The sequence below is a fragment of the Pseudophryne corroboree genome, chromosome 4, assembly GCF_028390025.1.
Source record: "Pseudophryne corroboree isolate aPseCor3 chromosome 4, aPseCor3.hap2, whole genome shotgun sequence".
Classification (NCBI taxonomy): Eukaryota; Metazoa; Chordata; class Amphibia; order Anura; family Myobatrachidae; genus Pseudophryne; species Pseudophryne corroboree.
This window is the reverse complement of record NC_086447.1, coordinates 543,075,264-543,095,095: the sequence shown is the minus strand read 5'-3', so window position 1 is coordinate 543,095,095 and position 19,832 is coordinate 543,075,264. Positions and strand designations below refer to the sequence as shown.

Here is a 19,832-nt window from a genome sequence, read left to right as displayed (position 1 = left end):
ACGCGGGAGGGCCCCACCCTTTAAGAGTAGTTCAAACAGTTGTAGGAGATAGGGGGCAAAGAAAGTAATGTATTTTTTATAGACCTCGCCCGGGAGTCCATCCGATCCCGGTGCCTTAGACGCCGGGAGAGACAGGATCGCGGCCTCCACCTCCTCCACCGTGATAGGCGCATCCAGAGCCCCAGAGTCCTCCCGGGACAAGCATGGCAAGGTCAGCTGAGCCAAAAAATCCCCCAGCTGATCATCAGAGTAATCGGCTCGGGATGCATAGAGCGAGGTATAGTAACTACGGAAAGTCTCCGCCACCTTTGATCCAGAGTAACACATTTGGCCAGCAGAGTCTTTCACACACTGAATTACTGTTCTAGGGGAGTCAGATCGGGCCAAAAAGGCCAAATAGCTACCATTCATCTCAGCCCGAAAATACTGCTCATGTCCCGCAAAAAGGAGTCTACGTCTGGATTTCTCAAATAAACAATCCGACCACTCATTCTGCGCGTTCTTCCACAACAATTCATCAGACCGCAAATGGGTATTAAGATATTGAGATTCCAACTGCTGACACAAATATTCCAACCGCATCTCCTCCCTTTTACTGAACGCTTTAACTTCAGAGATCCGCTTTATAAAGGAGCCCCGCAGAAACGCCTTAAAAGCATCATGCTTCATTGTCAGAACATTGTATAATGAATTATCTTCCTGGAACCCTTCCCAGGCGGCCACCAGATCCTCACCCTTCCCCAGCAGAGTCAACCAAAAGGGATTAAGCTTCCACATTTTTGCTCCCTGCTCCCAACCCATATTAACTGTAACCAAAACAGGAGAATGATCCGATATGCCCCTAGGGAGATAATCCACCGCCAGTACGTCCGGGGACAAACCATGGGAGACCAACACCAAATCAATACGAGAAAAAGCGTGATGGGTAGCGGATTGACAGGAGAACTGAGTGGCCGCGGGATTTCGACATCTCCATATATCCACCAGCCCCATCTCCCCCACCAGTCTTGCGAATGAGGTAGGGGACGCCATGGGAGGGGAAGATGCAACCGACTCCCTCCACCTGTCCATACCACCATCCATGACATTGTTAAAATCTCCCAGACATATCACAGGGGTGGCAGGGGACCGGGCCAGAAAACGGGCAGCGTGCCGGAGGACCTCATTGTTATATGGCGGGGGGACATATACTGCTAATATATTAAACAGTCGGCTGTTAATATGGGCTCGTAGGAAGACGTACCTGCCATATTGGTCAGTTTCACATTCATCCATATGAAATTGTACGGACTTTTTAATCATTACAGAAACGCCTCTTGCATTGCTAGAGAAGGTGGAATGATACACGTGACTGACCCATGGTTTTCTAAGCGCCAACACTCTACCTCCATGCAAATGTGTTTCAGAAAGACAAATTATGTCTGCCTGATATTTTTTAACCTGAGTCAGGACTAACGATCTTTTGATTTTTTCATTCAATCCCCGAACGTTCCAGCTGAGCAGACGGAGCCCTTCAGAAACAGTAGACATAGAAATCATACCGGAGAGGGATAACAGGATAGGTTAAAGAGACATATAGCAGAGCCTGGCATCGCAGCATATCAACGCTGAGCCAACAGTACATAGGGACAGGAATAACCAGTCCCCCTACGTTCCTGGAGGCACATGAGCACAAAGCAACATAATGCAGAGAATACACGTCTTTGCAAAATACGCACAGAGCTAAAAAGTGATGGCTTGGAAAAAAATAAACTAACCCCCCCCGCACCCACCCTGTATCACCTAATAACACAGTGTAGCAGAACACACACATAGTCAAAAATTGATGGCATGAAAAAAAACAAACTAACCCCCCCCACACCCACCCTGTATCACCTTGCGAACATAAGGTATACCTGGATCCCATAACTCCCACCAAAGTAACTAATCTAAGGGATAGGGGCCTAACTAAGATCCCAAAGAAATGCCCCTACACTATCTTCGGCATAAACTCTCCTCAGAATACCAGTAGAAGTATTACCCTAACCCTGGAAAAATAAAAAAAGAAGGAAGAAAAAGAAAAGAAAAACATATCTAGCAGCGTACCCCAACATATAAAAACGAGATTGAGATTAATATCAACATTAGGCTGCTCAACATTGCCCCCCTAGTACTTTGCATATATATCCACAGCATGACTAGCGTATCGTGATTTGGAACAGTTAGTCTTAGCCAGCAATAAGAAAGTAACAGATCAACAAATGTATGATATTACATCAACGAGGAGGACGAGGCTGTCGTTCCAACCATGCAGCAGCATCTTGAGGAGTGGAGAAGAAATGAGTGGTGTTATCAGACACCACCCTCAGTTTGGCCGGGAACAGCATAGAGTATTGTATATTGCGGTCACGGAGTTGACGCTTAACCTGCAGAAACTGTGATCTACTCTTTTGCACCTCCAGGGCAAAGTCAGGGAAAACGGATATATTATGTCCATCTAGTTGGATAGGGCCCTGTGTCCGGGCCATGCGGAGTATAGCGTCACGGTCCTTAAAATGTAGGAAACGAGCAATAAATGTTCTAGCCGGAGCCCCGGGTGGTGGCGGTCTAGGCGGGAGCCTGTGCGCTCGTTCCACCGCGAATTGAGAGGTAAATGCTTCTTTGCCAAATAATTTAATAAGCCAATTTTCCAGAAAGGATTCTGGGGAGGTGCCCTCTGCCCTCTCAGGGAGCCCAACAAACCGAACGTTGTTGCGCCGTAGTCTCCCCTCGATATCGGACATTTTACTCTGCATAGATATCACCTGGGTAGATAGGTCGGCCACTTTCAATTGTAAGGGTGATGTAGTGTCTTCCAGATCAGATATCCGATGCTCAGTTTCACTCACTCTTTCCCGGATTTTTTGTAGATCCTGTCTTAAGAGAGAGACGTCCGCCTGGACTTGCCCAATCCTGTCTGTGACCCTTTGCTCAGACGCAAAAATGGCCTGTAGTATTTGCTGGGTAGACTGAACCTGCTCAGTGGGGTCAGGGGCAGCGACCTCAGCCGCAGGCGGGGATGGGTCAGTGTCACCCTGCTTTGCCGAATGAGTTGCCTGTTGCGACCTAGCGAATTTCTCCAGTTTTGCAGCGGCGGCGGCGGCGCTCGCCGCGCTCTGACCTCCTTTCACCATTGCAGCACTGGACGCGAAGTCAGGACTCCAAGGATATTACAGCAAAAAAGTCTCTGAGCAGTATCAGGTCAGCACAGGTGCTGGAGCCGCTCGGATCGGGCAGATATGATAAATAATAATGTAGCAAAGTAGAGCAGGCCTATGAGCACACCGCAAAATAGGTTGTATGCAGAGAATAGGAGACTAGCTGATTCAGCCCAAGAGCAAAACTATGTGGTTATTGCAGGTTTGCAGGGAGCATATAAGGACTGTGCTGTTTCCTTCCTTATTATTGCTCTCTATTCCCCTTCTTCTTCTGTATAATCAGGAACTCCTCAGTGGATGTAGGGGGAGCAATAATTTTGTATTTTATATATATATTCTTTTTCCCTTCCTCCCCCTTCCGTTTTATTGAGGCACCACACTTTTGGTTATTTATTAAGCCCAGGAGGGAGATATAGAGGAAGCTCCAGCCACAGCTCACTTTATTGTATTCCACCACCAGATGGCGCTGAGAGACCAGTTTTACATGTGCAGACTAGAGAAAAGAAAAGAGGATGGCGGCTTCGCGGGCTTTCCTCCCTGCACTCACCCGCCCGCCGAGTCCTCTGGTAGTCACCGCTACTCCCGGCCGTCAGTCAGGGACTCCTCAGTCTCCGATCCCCAGCTGGGGGATCACTGCAGGGCCGCCGTCAGGAGCGCTGTCGCGTGTCCCACGCGTCTTCTCTCCAGCTCCGGCACGCAGAGAGGCAGGGAGCCGGGCCAGCACACTGGAGGGGTCTGACACAAGGAGCCGCTTCACGCTCCCGGCCAGCGCGGATGGCAGCAGGGGCAGCACACCTTCCTATGCCCGCAGGTAGGTCCCAGGAGTCACGGGTTAGGGGAAAAAGGATGTTTTAGCAGGATTATTATGGAGAGCTAGAGTTGCACACTGCTACTCCATTCCGATCCAAGCCACGCCCCTTGGATTCAGCTTTTTAATATAGAAGCACCCCAGAACAACCAGAACACATTACCAGACAATGCATCTACGGTTTTTCCAGCATTCACTAGAAATTCTTTTGTATACTGTGGATATGTTCCTCATAGGAATCAATCATATCTAATCTAACAGCCAGCTATACCGCACTCTGTGTATATGATCCCTAAACGACACTTGTGTATAATTAAAACTGGATCATCAAGGACAAGATGTTATTTACGTTTCCAATTTCTCTAATAGGTATTTGAGGTTTTTACATTTCTGAACACACATAAACCATATTTTACAGCTTGTTTATTATGCACATCCTCAGAGAAACCTGCCATTTATGAAGGACTCGGAACAGATTAAGCTCTTAGCTTGATATTTTCAAATCATTTTCGCAAGCATCTCCCTTTGTAACTATATTATGGAAAGCTTAAACTCAGGGCTGGACATAATGACTGGCTGTGGGCTCTGCTTAAGGCACCAATTTGCAGTTGTCATATCATTAGAGACAGAGAGAACTGACAGGCATCTCCACCTCATGACCTTGCTGCGGCTTTCTCGCTAACTTGGCTTACAGCTATACAGATCTAAACGATATCTGACATGCTGTAATGCAGGCACAGATGGACAGAAATCTGGCCACTGTACCAAAATAGACTGCTATGCATCGTTACAGTTTCTGATGACAAGATCTTTACAAATGTTCAGAGCAGATGGTATGTAACCTGCATTGTCTAGATCTCTACTAAGTAACAACAAAAAGCAAACTTTCTGCAGAACAATCTCGCTCTCTGTATAAACATGATTTCAAAGGGATATTTTTAAAACCTGAAGCAATGTACAAATGAGCGTATAAAATTAATATATTCAAACATGTTTGTGTTGCTTATTCCTTCTGTGACCATCCCGCTTCAATAAAAAATAATAAGTGAACATTAAGGGGTATATGCAATTGCGGTCGAATTCCCAAAAATGTCGAAAAACGGGACATTTTCGCCAAAAAAAATAATAATTCGACAATGCAATACAGTACTTTTCGCCAAAAAAACGGCCATTCCAAATTCGACTTTTTGAAATTCGACATTTGTCAAATTCGACATTTCTGCAATGGTACAAATGCGGCATTTCGACAAAAGTATATTCAATTGAAGATTGTAAATTCGACAACGGTGCTTTTAGACAGTAAATTCGTCATTTTCAATCCGTCACACTTTGCTGGTGGAATCTAATAAAAATTTTTAAAAACATGTTTTTTTTTGTGGGTTTTTTTTTGGTAATAGCATATCTATTTATATTAGAAGGGATTAGGTACTTGGTTTGTCTATTTAGGAGGCACAAGTATTATTTATATATTTTTTAAAATATTAATATATATATTTTTTTTTAATGGAATGGTGTAAAAATCAGGAAAAAAAATGCGTGGGGTCCCCCCTCCTAAGCATAACCAGCCTCGGGCTATTTGAGCCGGTCCTGGTTGCCAAAATACGGGGAAAAAAATGACAGGGGATCACCCGTATTTTTACAACCAGCACCGGGCTCTGCGCCTGGTCCTGGTGCAAAAAATACGGGGGACAAAAAGAGTAGGGGTCCCCCGTATTTTTTGGACCAGCACCGGGCTCCACTAGCTGGACAGATAATGCCACAGCCGGGGGTCACTTTTATACAGCGCCCTGCGGCCGTGGCATTAAATATCCAACTAGTCACCCCTGGCCGGGGTACCCTGGAGGAGTGGGGACCCCTTCAATCAAGGGGTCCCCCCCCAGCCACCCAAGGGCCAGGGGTGAAGCCCGAGGCTGTCCCCCCCATCGAAGGGCTGCGGATGGGGGGCTGATAGCCTTGAGTAAAATGTAAGAATATTGTTTTTGCAGAAGAACTACAAGTCCCAGCAAGCCGATACTTGGAGAACCAGCATGCGGGGGGGAAACGGGCCCGCTGGTACCTGTTGTTCTACTGCAAAAAAATACCCAAATAAAAACAGGACACACACACCTTGAAAGTAAAACTTTATTACACACATGCCGACACATACATACTTACCTATGTTGACACGCCGACTCTGGCCATGTCTCCGTCTGTCGACGTCCAGGGTACCTGAAAATAAAATTATACTCCCCTAAATCCAGTGTCCTGTGATATTTGTAATCCACGTACTTGGCAAAACAAAAAAACGCATAACCGCTCCACACGGACTGAAAGGGGTCCCATGTTTACACATGGGACCCCTTTCCCCGAATGCGGAGACCCCCTGTGACTCCTGTCACAGAGAGTCCCTTCAGGTAATCAGGTAGCGCCACGCCCTGGCACTCTCCTGATTCCCTATGCGCGTCTGAGCTGGCAGACAGCGCATCGCACAGCTCCCTCCATTAGTTTCAATGGTGGGAACTTTGCGGTCAGCGGTGGGGTTACCCGCGGTCAGTGGCTGACCGCAGGTAACCCCACCGCTGACCGCAATGTTCCCACCATTGAATATAATGGACGGGCTGTGCGATGCGCTGTCTGACAGCTCAGACGCACATACAGCCAATCAGGAGAGTGCCACGACGTGGCGCTACCTGATTGGCTGAAGAGACTCTCTGTGACAGGAGTCAAGGGGGGTCTCTGCATTCGGGTAAAGGGGTCCCATGTGTAAACATGGGACCCCATTTCAGTCCGTGTGGAGCGGGTATGCGTTTTTTTGTTTTGCCAAGTACGTGGATTACAAATATCACAGGACACTGGATTTAGGAGAGTATAATTTTATTTTCAAGTACCCCGGACGTCGACAGACAGAGACGTGGCCAGAGTCGGCGTGTCAGCATAGGTAAGTATGTATGTGTCGGCATGTGTGAAATAAAGTTGTATTTTCACGGTGTCTGTGTCCTGTTTTTATTAGGGTATTTTTTTTTGCAGTAGAACTACAGGTACCAGCGGGCCCGTTCCCCCCCCCCCCCCGCATGCTGGTACTTGTGGTTCTCCAAGTACCGGCTTGCGGGGAGGCTTGCTGGGACTTGTAGTTCTTCTGCAAAAAAAAAAAAAAAAAAAAACAATATTCTTACATTTTACTCAAGGCTATCAGCCCCCCATTCGCAGCCCTTGGATGGGGGGGGACAGCCTCGGACTTCACTCCTGGCCCTTGGGTGGCTGGGGGGAGGGACCCCTTGATTGAAGGGGTCCCCACTCCTCCAGGGTACCCCGGCCAGGGGTGACTAGTTGGATATTTAATGCCACGGCCGCAGGGCGCTGTATAAAAGTGACCCCCGGCTGTGGCATTATCAGTCCAGCTAGTGGAGCCCGGTGCTGGTCCAAAAAATACGGGGGACCCCTACTCTTTTTGTCCCCCGTATTTTTTGCACCAGGACCAGGCGCAGAGCCTGGTGCTGGTTGTTAAAATACGGGGGATCCCCGGTCATTCCCCCCCCCCATATTTTGGCAACCAGGACCGGCTCAAAGAGCCCGAAGCTGGTTATGCTTAGGAGGGGGGGGGGGGGGACCCCACGCAATTTTTTTCCGGGTTTTTTTACAGTTTTTTAACATTTTTAAAAATCTAATCAAAATCCATCAAAACGGACGTTTTTCGACAGCTGGACTGTCGAATTCGTTTTTTATTGAATATGTCGAATTCCGGCACCCACCTGCCGGAATTCGACGGTCGAATTAAAAAACGGGCGAAAAATTGCCGCAATTCGCCCGGAATTGCATATACCCCTAATACTTTCTTTGCATGAAACTGTGGGGGACATGCATCAAGCCATGGAGACAGATAACGTACTAACCAGACAGCCTCTGTTGTTTTACAGGCTGTGCTTGACAAATGACAGAAGCTAATCAGTTGGTACTTTATCTCTCTCCAAGGCTTGATACACCGACCCCTTTTTCTCTCTCCTCGTTATCTATTTCCAAGGTTTGATACTTCTACCCCTGTGTAAAATAGGATGCAAACAAATGTGGAGAGAGAGAGAATCTATTTCCTCACGCCTGCACGGTATGTGTGTGTGTGTTCAGGCAGAGACTGCTATGATGAATAGAAATGACTGCTGAATTCTGTCAGCATCATGTAGAAAGCACTAGACTCACTGAGTTCCCTTTCAGCTAAAAGTAAACCAGCCCACGCTTTCACTTGTTCACTGAAAATAAGTCATTAGTCACAGAGTGCCCCTTATTACAAAGTATTAGCTTTGACAATATGCACTTTCTGTGGACAAGTAGTGTTGATAAAACAAAACCAAATGAATATAATTAAAAGCTGTATGATTGCTATTTTAAAGTGTTTCCCCCCCATTACTGCCACAGAGTCATTTCGGCAACAGAACAGGAGTTGTCTCAGAAACGTATTTGATTTTCAGAGGACAAGTTGCATCTCTAATAAAAACCTACCGACATCCCTAAAATGGATATGACAGATGCAAACATCCCCAGCAATACAAGTAATAGGACTGAATGACTTATGACTGCATTGAAGCCGGAACACACAACAAAGTAGTTCCTTCTGTCTACATACTGCATGAAGCACACGTTAATACATCTGCACATAGCTCCAAGTCAGTAACATCAAAATGTAATAATATATGGGAGGTCAGCATTTTCAAACCGCAGATGAGGGCGAAAATCTCATAATTGACAGAGACAGCAGAGACTTGTAAAGTTTCAGGAATCCTTGTCAAATCTACAATTACAGATTTCCGTAATGAGCCTCCTATTTAGCTAGCAGCCCTGAAAATCTGCCCACCATAGCTGTCAGGACCAGCAATAAGAGGGGAGAGAAGTAAAGGAAATAGATAAATGTGAAATGTACAGACAGATGCATTTTTAAAATCTGTAAAAGAAGGTGACTTAAACCGCTTGTTTGTGTATGCATGGGCAATATTCCAATTGTAAAGAGCAATGGAATTTGCTGCTCTATATAAGAAACTGTTAATAAATAAAATAAATATAATTGCTAATATAACAGGCGTCGGCTTGTGTGTGTATATATATACAGGTAGAGTATCCCTTATCCAAAATGCTTGGGATCAGAGTTATTTTGGATATCGAATTTTTCCGTATTTTGGAATAATTGCATACCATAATGAGATATCATGGCGATGGGACCTAAGTCTAAGCACAGAATGCATTTATGTCTCATATACACTTTATACACACAACCTGAAGGTCATTTTAGCCAATATTTTTACTAACTTTGTGCATTAAACAAAGTATGTCTACATTCACACAATTCATTTGTTTCATATACACCTTATACACACAGCCTGAAGTCATTTAATACAATATTTTTAATAACTGTGTATTAAACAAAGTTTGTGTACATTGAACCATCAAAAAACAAAGGTTTCACTATCTCACTCTCACTCAAAAAAGTCTGTATTTCGGAATATTCCGTATTTCGGAATATTTGGATATGGGATACTCAACCGGTGTGTGTATATATATATATATATATATATATATATATATATATATATATATATATACATACATATACACACACACATATATACACACACACACACACAAACCTGCGCCTGTTTTATACTAATGCAACTTCCACATATTTGCAGTAGTAAAAAACGTTGTATGTGAATACAAATCCAAGTAGTGACATCATTTGTTCACCATATGACAACATCTCTGCCCATAGTCTCGCACACATAACGTATAGTTAATATTTTCATTTGTCATTATGTGAGGGATGATGACTGCCTTACTGACCACTTTATAGGATACACAGATTGTACAACTGATGCAGGAATAATGGTGAATGAGGCCTGCCAACACTGATACATCACATACCTGATAGGAGCACCTTTAGCCTGGGCAGGCCTAAGCAGCACAGTGATAGTGGTGGCGGTTTCATTAAGGAATGCATCAACACCCTCATAGTCTGGTAATGTTGGCGCTACAGATACACATAGGAAGAAAGAAGAGTTAAGAGTAAATGATGGATACAAATTACAATGTACATGTACTGTATGTGGGGCAGGCACTGCTGTGTTTAACTCTATATTCTCCGTAACAAGCTGAGGAAATGTGTGCGCCCAGTATAAATGTACTGTATAAGGAAACATAAGACCCAACACCACAAAGGACAGCTCTCATCGGGAGGGGTTGGGCATGTGTGACCGCTGGCTAGGAGGCGCCGGTCAGCATACCTCTGCTGGCAGCGGAATGCCAGTTGGGTGGGGATGGGGTCATGCGGATGGTTGGGGTGGGATGGAACGTCCAACTGTTGGGATTCTCGGGGGGGGATGTAGGAGGATGTGTTGTCTCCTGACTGCCGATCACATGACTACATCCCACCTGGAGAGGTGCCCTTTGCTGAAATCTTCATGCGTAAAGCATTAATAAAAGCCATTATACATGTGGTGAGTGGCGGGATGCACCACACCCTATAAACAAGTGCATTTGTATCATGGCTCAATTTCAGGGTCATAATTGAAAGTACATGTTTTGTACACTTTATTACCTGATATATTGGTGGTAACGTTAATAGTTGTTGCTGGACCAAATCCCTTCATTGTACTAGCCTTTATAAGAAATTGGTATGTAGTGCCTGGATGCAGCTGAGAGAAAACATGGTGTGTACTATTCCAAAGTTTGGAAACAGTCTGCGGTGGACCAGACACAGGAACGGCAGGATCAAAAGACCGGATACTGTTGTACTTAACCTGTGAAAAGAAACAATCTTTGGAATTGGCCGATCACTGCCATATTACAGCACATTTTAGAACATAACGTACATAAAGCTCTTGAACTGACAATATGAAGTCAAAATTAAATGAGTTTGTAGATTATTGTTTCATTATAGAAAATCACTAACGATTCCTCCATTCTGTCATTTATTATAGGATCCAGAATGTGACCAGCACAGACTGTTCAGCACCTGTCCATGAGTTTCTATAGCCTCATCACTTCTGTGACCTTCCATGATAGTTCAATAACCTCGAGGTGCTAGGGAGCTTTCAAACAACAATCTGTAGTACCCAACATGATTAATTATGGCTATTAATTTAACAAAGACATTTCACCAGATGTTTCAGGGGTACCTCATATTGAGTGATAACTCCATTTGGCTCTGTAGGCTCCTTCCAATTCAGGAAGATCTTATCTTCAAATGGTGTGCCCTTCAGTGAATTGAATGGCACTTGTCCAGGTACTGAAAAAGGATAAAAATAAAATTATATATATATATATATATATATATATATATATATATATATATACACACACAGTATATATACACACATATACATTCATTCTTTGTTTTTTTATTTACCAAGCAATTAATAATTTTACTGCTTATACAACATTAAAATACACAATAGATTCACCATAAACAAATATAATTGTGCAGTTCACAGAGAGGAGTGTATAGTTCATCCGGTGAGGTGTTGTGGTACTGTATGTGCACCTGACCTCCTCTTAACCTTGTGTTCCCAGTAACATTTATACAGACAACAGCAAAGGCTCTGGCACAGTGCCAGCTTCTTTGCTATCACTGTGCAGTGTAATCTTTGGGAGGGGTCTCACTGCACTAATTTTAGATACACCCATCAGTTCACTACATGTTTAAAAATCTCTTCACCGTCTTGCTGTAGTGGAGGCAAGCATTGCGAAAATTAAGCTGATGATCATGAGACTATAGCCAATTAATTTAATAGTAAATAAGAGATAACAGACTCAGAGCCTAAAGGTCGAGAGCTTTCAGTAACAAACTGTGAAGTCTGATAAGTGAATTTAAAAATGTCAATGCAGATATGTCCTCATACATTTTACGCAGCGGGAGATGCCTGGCGTGAGTGACCTGACACGTTCCGTGCAATTCCGGCTTATTTGTTTTGCCGAAAAAAGCATCTTATTCACATAATTATGCAAGTAAGACTATCAAGTAGTCTTTGCTGATTAAAATTATATACTGCATTCCTATATTCTGTGCGCGTCTGCAGCTGTATCTGCATACAAAATAGTAGTATAGCGTTTCGGATGCAGATACAAGAACGATCGCACACAGAATATAGGCATATTTCAATCAGCAGAGTCTGCTTGTTTATCTTACTCGCATAGCAATGTGAATAGGACGCATTTTGACGGAAAAAGTTGCACAAAAAGACGCTTGGCACTACAGTCAAGCCACATGACTAGAAGGGTTGCTTAACATACCAGGAGGCTAGATGTACAATACTGTGCAAAAGTTTCAGGCAGTTCTTCTATTTATTTATTTATTTATTTATTAGCAGTTTCTTATATAGCGCAGCATATTCCGTTGCGCTTTACAATTAGAACAACAATTATAGAACAAAACTGGGCAAAGACAGACAGACAGAGGTAGGAAGGCCCTGCTCGCAAGCTTACAATCTATAGGGAAATAGGCATTGATACACAAGGATAGATGCTACCTGTTACATAATGGTTCCCCAGGTTGCTAGGTTCTTAATGGGTTGTATATGATATGATCACCCAGCAATGTTGGAAGACAAAATGTGAGTTTATGTGGACTGTACAGAGGGGATGTAACTTAATAGGGAAGCTGTGAAGGTTATGTGTGTGGGTCTGAAATTTGGTAGGCTTGTCTGAAGAGATGAGTTTTCAAAGAACGTTTAAAGGTTTGGAGACTAGAAGAGAGTCTTATTGTGCGTGGGAGTGCATTCCACAGAGTGGGTGAAGCCCGGGTAAAGTCCTGTAATTTTGAGTGGGAACAGGTAATACATGTGTATGAGAGACGCAGATCTTGTGCAGAGCGGAGAGGTCTGGTAGGGAGATATTTTGAGATGAGTGAGGAGATGTATGATGGTGCAGTTTGGTTAATAGCCTTGTATGTAAGTAAAAGTATTTTATATTTGACACGGTAGAATACCGGTAACCAATGGAGGGACTGACAGAGCGGATCAGCAGATGAAGAACGTCTGGCGAGGAAGATTAGCCTCGCAGCTGCATTTAAAATGGATTGAAGTGGTGATAGCCTATGTTTGGGAAGACCGGTAAGGAGACTATTACAATAATCAATGCGGGAGATGATGAGTGCATGGATTAGAGTTTTTGCAGTGTCTTGTGTAAGATAAGGGCGTATTTTGGATATGTTTTAGGTACACTATGTTTCTAGGTACACTTGCACAAAATCAGGGATTTTGTAGGATTATAGTTAGATGATTGATTAACCAATCATAGCAAACAGGTGATGGTGATAGTAATTTTCATATGTACTGTAGGATGAAACACAGTCATTAACTGAAACTCCTGCCTTTTAAACCTTGGTAAACCTTTGGATAGAATACATATGTATTCCCGGCGGATGGAATGCAAGCTGTCAGTATCCCGACAGCAGCATCCCGCCCACCAGAATGCCAGCAGCGGGGCGAGCGCTACGAGTCCCCTTGCGGGCTCACTGTCCTCACCACGCTGCGGGCACAGTGGATTCCCACAGGATCTATTCCCACTCTGTGGGTGTTGTGGGAATAGCCCCTGTGAGCCGGTATTTCGTCTGGCGGCATTGCCGGCTGGCGGTATCCTGACCGCCATGATCCCAGGTAATTTATTGCCTCCCCTTTTGGACACCTACTCCACTTTGGACTTTTCACTGCAGCACCATTTTGACCCGGTAATCTGCTCAATACAGTGACTTTATGAATACAGGTATACCGCATAGGGTTCTAACCCTGAATTGTACATAGAAGCTTATAAGTGGTTATTCATTTATTGCGTGTACTCAGTATAATACCGTTTTCTTTTATTTTCAATCTCTTTGACTATTGTAGGTAATAAATTATCTGTTTTTAAACAAACCATCTATTAAGGTACTATCTTGTTTACAGCCAGCGCTGGTACACCTTTACTTTTTCTTATCGATTTAAGGTGACTGTAACCATCCCCCTACCAGCTGCAGTTGACAGCGCACGTGTATATATTTTCATAAATTATCTTTTGAAATAATACTGTGCTCGCCTACGTCTGCCCATTTGAGCGATTTAAATTAATCTCACATTTAAAAAAAATAGAAAATGATCTTTTCTAAAATGTTGGCTTGGTGAGGTGCCCACAGCTCCTATTATAGCAGAATGAATGAGCCAGGAATATTTTAGTTTCCCATGAAAGATATACATATGTGTCCTCTGTGACATCTTTGTTCTGTGCACTGTAAGTTGTGTCACACAACGCGTAAGTGCAGTGTGACTAGCTAGCTGTCTTTTTTTGCTATTTTTTTTCTTGCAAAAATGCATCATAGACGCAATGTAATGTAATAGGACGCTCAAGCGGCTTCTGCTGATTAAAATGATATGTAGCATGCCTATATTGTGCATGTGACTGCGACTGTATTGGCATACAAAATGTTATGCTACAATGTTTTCCTGGAAAACACTGTACCGTGCCATTTCGGATTCTGATGGAGCCGCTACTACATACAGAATATATGCTGCATATAATTTAAATCAGCAGAAGCTGCTCCTATGTCCTATTACATTACACTGTGTCTAAAAAAAAAAAATAGCAAAAAAGGAGATTGGCGCTACCCAGTACCGCCACATCATTGCGTCATTTGAGGGTCTGTTTAGCGTGACTGCAGTAAGGATGTAAGAGGAAACATTTGTAACACACATTTCCAGTAAACATCTTTGCCCACGAAGAAAACTATGCCATGGCATTCCTGGGTGGGTGCGCGTGTTCAATAGAACACTTTACATCAGTGGGAGCAGTACGGCGGCAGCGGTCAGGCAGCGCGAGTAAGAGGCTCCCGCGTGTAGAGACAGGGGTCTGTAAGCCACTGTGGGGACAGGTAGCGGGAGTATATGCTCTAGTTACCCGAAGTTGTAATGCCAGTTTTGTGTGCGATCGCAGTGCGTGTGCATTGCACGCACCCATGATCATTAGCATATGAAATCAGCCATGGCAGTGCACATTCCCGTGAAGCGTTCGCATTGCGAAAACGCTACGCCATGGCTGTAAAAATAGCAAAGATGAGTGAGGACACGTCTGTAAGTGACCTAACATGGCTGCCTTTGGTACAGGCAGCAAAGTTGTTGGGAATTATCGTCTGCATTTACCACTGTATACTTTTAGTAAGCTTTCAGAGTGGGAACTATAAGCCAGGTCTGAGACAGACTTTCACCCCTTACTAGGGCTCATCAGTGCAGACTTTGGGCCATATTTGTATGCAATGCTGATGTTCACGCAACTGAGCGATTACTGGCAGACTGCGCATGCACTGAGATCGCACTGTACACGTGCCAGGTATACCTTTGCGATGCCGCTCGCAGTTTAAATGTAAACAGAGAGTGATTGACAGAAAGGGACTGTTTGGGGGAGGTTATGGGTAGTGCCGGCAAAAACGCAGGCATATCACGCCCATTTTCAGAGTGTGTATCTTCCTTCAGGTGTAATCATGTACACAGAGAAACATCATGCCAGCATCGCTACTGCTGCGGGCAGCCTTTGTGGCCACAGGAGTCCATGTTCCTCGTTATTGCTTCGATACAGCGTATACTGTATGTACACAGTTGCTAAGGACTTTGCGATGGCTCTTTGGTTGTCTATATTCTTTTGCGGGTGACTGCTTTACTTTCTATGATTAGTAAATACGTAGCCTGGAAAATCCCAGCTGCATAGGCATGTGCGTACAAACATGAATTAGGCCTTTAGATTACATACCAAGCCAATGCAATTCACGAGAAACAACTTTTTTCAGAAAATACATTTTAACTTGAGACTACAGTCTACACTGTTAAATTGTAGCTAGGAAAACTCAGATCTGGCCCATTGTGTACATTAATCCAGAGGTGTACACATAAGGGTAAAAGAGGTGGGGGGAATCCTTCTTTTAAGGTAAAAATGTTGGGACACTGTGTAGAACCTCTGGTACATAACACCATACATCCCAATTGTCCTAACTTTAGCAGCACAGTCAAGCTTTTCGAGGACTGTCCCGCTGCCCCTCCTGCAGACAGAAGTGTCCCGGATGGCTGTCGGGAGGTTGGGGAACATGCTGTCACCGCTGCTGCTTCAATGCAGCGGTGCAGGAGAAAGTGAATGGCTGCCACGCACACTCCCCTTCCCCTTACATGTCAGCCAGCAGCCTCTTTCTCTAGCCCACACACGTTGCTTTGTGCTGGGCTGTAGTAGGTGCAGGGAGCATGCTGCTGCCACTAGGTGCAGCAGTCTCCTCTGGCTGGAATGAGGGGAGAGTAATCACACTGATTGTACCCCCTCCATGGTGCCCCTACTGCAGGTAAATGATTTCCTACACTTTTTTTTTTAAATAGGGCGTGACATCACCACCATGATTAGGCCACACCCCCTTTCATTACCGGGGCTCGAGAATCCTCACTACAGCCCTGAGAGGTAGCAGTGGTAACTCATATCTTTGGTAAAAAGAGGGTTATCACTGCTTCATAAATATGAACTCCAGGTACTAACATTGGAGCTTTGTCTCCTAATTTAAGTACTGCAGCGGAATTGCATCTTGATGTTTTTTGGCATTTTAATCCAGTGAAATAATAAGATTTTACTCACCGGTAAATCTATTTCTCGTAGTCCGTAGTGGATGCTGGGGACTCCGTAAGGACCATGGGGAATAGACGGGCTCCTCAGGAGACTGGGCACTCTAAGAAAGATTTAGTACTACTGGTGTGCACTGGCTCCTCCCTCTATGCTCCTCCTCCAGACCTCAGTTAAGGAAACTGTGCCCGGAAGAGCGGACATTACAAGGAAAGGATTTTGGAACACAGGGCAAGACTCATACCAGCCACGCCAATCACACCGTATAACTTGTGATAAACTTACCCAGTTAACAGTATGAACAAACAACAGAGCATCAACCAATGGATGCCAACATAACATAACCCTTTATTAAGCAATAACTATATACACGTATTGCAGAAAGTCCGCACTTGGGACGGGCGCCCAGCATCCACTACGGACTACGAGAAATAGATTTACCGGTGAGTAAAATCTTATTTTCTCTAACGTCCTAGTGGATGCTGGGGACTCCGTAAGGACCATGGGGATTATACCAAAGCTCCCAAACGGGCGGGAGAGTGCGGATGACTCTGCAGCACCGAATGGGCAAACACAAGGTCCTCCTCAGCCAGAGTATCAAACTTGTAGAATTTTGCAAAGGTGTTTGACCCCCGACCAAGTAGCAGCTCGGCAAAGCTGTAATGCCGAGACCCCTCGGGCAGCCGCCCAAGAAGAGCCCACCTTCCTTGTGGAATGGGCTTTCACTGATTTTGGATGCGGCAATCCAGCCGCAGAATGAGCCTGCTGAATCGTGTTACAGATCAAGCGAGCAATAGTTTGCTTTGAAGCAGGAGCACCCAGCTTGTTGGATGCATACAGGATAAACAGCGAGTCAGTCTTCCTGACTCCAGCCGTTCTGGTTACCTAAATCTTCAAAGCCCGGACTACGTCAAACAGCTTGGAATCCTCCAAGTCACAAGTAGCCGCAGGCACCACAATAGGTTGGTTCAAATGAAAAGATGACACCACCTTTGGCAGAAATTGCGGACGAGTCCGCAATTCTGCCCTGTCCATATGGAAAACCAGATAGGGGCTTTTACATGACAAAGCCGCCAATTCTGACACACGCCTAGCCGAAGCAAAGGCCAACAGCATGACCACTTTCCATGTGAGATACTTTAGCTCCACAGTCTTAAGTGGCTCAAACCAGTGGGATTTCAGGAAACCCAACACCACGTTAAGATCCCAAGGTGCCACCGGTGGCACAAAAGGGGGCTGAATATGCAGCACTCCCTTAACAAACGTCTGAACCTCAGGCAGTGAAGCCAGTTCTTTTTGAAAGAAAATGGATAGGGCCGAAATCTGGACCTTTATGGACCCTAATTTTAGGCCCACAGTCACACCTGACTGTAGGAAGTGCAGAAATCGACCCAGCTGGAATTCCTCTGTAGGGGCCTTCCTGGCATCACACCAAGCAACATATTTTCGCCATATACGGTGATAATGCTTTGCTGTCACGTCCTTCCTAGCCTTTATCAGCGTAGGAATAACTTCATCCGGAATGCCTTTTTCCGCTAGGATCCGACGTTCAACCGCCATGCCATCAAACGCAGCCGCGGTAAGTCTTGAAACAGACAGGGCCCTTGTTGCAACAGGTCCTGTCTGAGAGGCAGAGGCCATGGGTCCTCTGTGAGCATTTCTTGCAGTTCCGGGTACCAAGTCCTTCTTGGCCAATCCGGAACAATGAGTATTGTTCTCACTCCTCTTTTCTTACAATTCTCAGCACCTTTGGTAATGAGAGGAAGAGGAGGAAACACATAGACCGACTAGAACACCCACGGTGTTACTAGTGCGTCCACAGCTATCGCCTGAGGGTCCCTTGACCTTGCGCAATACCTTTTTAGCTTTTTGTAGAGGCGGGACGCCATCATGTCCACCTGTGGCAGTTCCCATCGATTTGCAATCTGCGTGAAGACTTCCTGATGAAGTCCCCACTCTCCCGGGTGGAGGTCGTGCCTGCTGAGGAAGTCTGCTTCCCAGTTGTCCACTCCCGGAATGAACACTGCTGACAGTGCGCTTACGTGATTCTCCGCCCAGCGTAGAATTCTGGTGGCTTCTACCATCACCACCCTGCTCCTTGTGCCGCCTTGGCGGTTTACATGAGCCACTGCGGTCTGACTGGATCAGAACCGGTTGGTCGCGAAGCAGGGTCTCCGCTTGGCTTAGCGCGTTGTATATGGCCCTTAGTTCCAGGATACTGATGTGAAGGCAAGTCTCCTGCCTTGACCACAGCCCTTGGAAATTTCTTCCCTGTGTGACTGCCCCCCCCCACCCTCGGAGGCTTGCATCCGTGGTCACCAGGACCCAGTCCTGAATGCCGAATCTGCGACCTTCGAGAAGGTGAGCACTCTGCAGTCACCACAGGAGAGACACCTTGGCTCTGGGGGATAGGGTGATTAACCGATGCATCCGAAGATGTGATCCGGACCACTTCTCCAGTAAGTCCCATTGGAAGGTCCTCCTATGGAACCTGCCGAAGGGAATGGCCTCGAATGATGCCACCCTCCTTCCCAGGACTCGAGTGCAGTGATGCACTGACACCTGTTTTGGTTTTAATAGATTCCTGACCAGTGTCACGAGCTTCTGAGCTCTCTCTATCGGGAGATAAACCCTTTTCTGGTCTGTGTCTAGGATCATGCCTAGGAGAGGCAGATGAGCTGTAAGAACCAACTGCGACTTTGGAATATATAGAATCCAGCCGTATTGCCGTTTCACTTCCAGAGAAAGTGATACGCTGTTCAGCAACTGCTCTCTTGATCTCGCTTTTATGAGGAGATCGTCCAAGTACGTGATAACAGTGACACCTTGCTTCCGCAGGAGCACCATCATTTCCGCCATTACCTTGGTGAATATTCTCAAGGCCGTGGAGAGACCAAACGGCAACGTCTGAAATTGGTAATGACCATCCCGTACCGCAATTCTGAGGTACGTCTGATGAGGTGGATAAATGGGGACATGAAGGATATGCATCCTTTATGTCCCGAGTCACCATAAAATCTCCCCCTTTCAGGCTTGCAATAACCGCTCTTAGCGATTCCATCTTGAACTTGAACCCTTTCAGGTATATGTTCAGGGATTTTAAATTCAATATGGGTCCGACCGAACCGTCTGGTTTCGGGACTACAACATGGTCGAATAATAACCCCCTCCTTGTTGAAGGAGGGGAACCTTGACCACCACCTGTTGAAGATACAATTTATGAATTGCAGTTAACACTGTTTCCCTCTCGTGGGGGGAAGCCGGCAGGGCCG

General features: G+C 45.2%; 1 protein-coding gene across 12 annotated transcripts in view; it reads right to left on the bottom strand.

Moving 5' to 3' along the window:
- Positions 1-19,832, bottom strand: part of PTPRK (protein tyrosine phosphatase receptor type K) — a 689,055-nt gene that overhangs the window by 192,862 nt on the left and 476,361 nt on the right. For all 12 annotated transcript variants that reach the window (XM_063917349.1, XM_063917350.1, XM_063917338.1 and 9 more), the window contains exons 9-11: positions 11,121-11,230; positions 10,541-10,742; positions 9,868-9,973 (exon numbers count right to left, since the gene is read on the bottom strand). In XM_063917349.1, the coding sequence (XP_063773419.1) occupies positions 9,868-9,973; positions 10,541-10,742; positions 11,121-11,230 (418 nt within the window). The remainder of the gene's footprint in view (positions 1-9,867; positions 9,974-10,540; positions 10,743-11,120; positions 11,231-19,832) is intronic.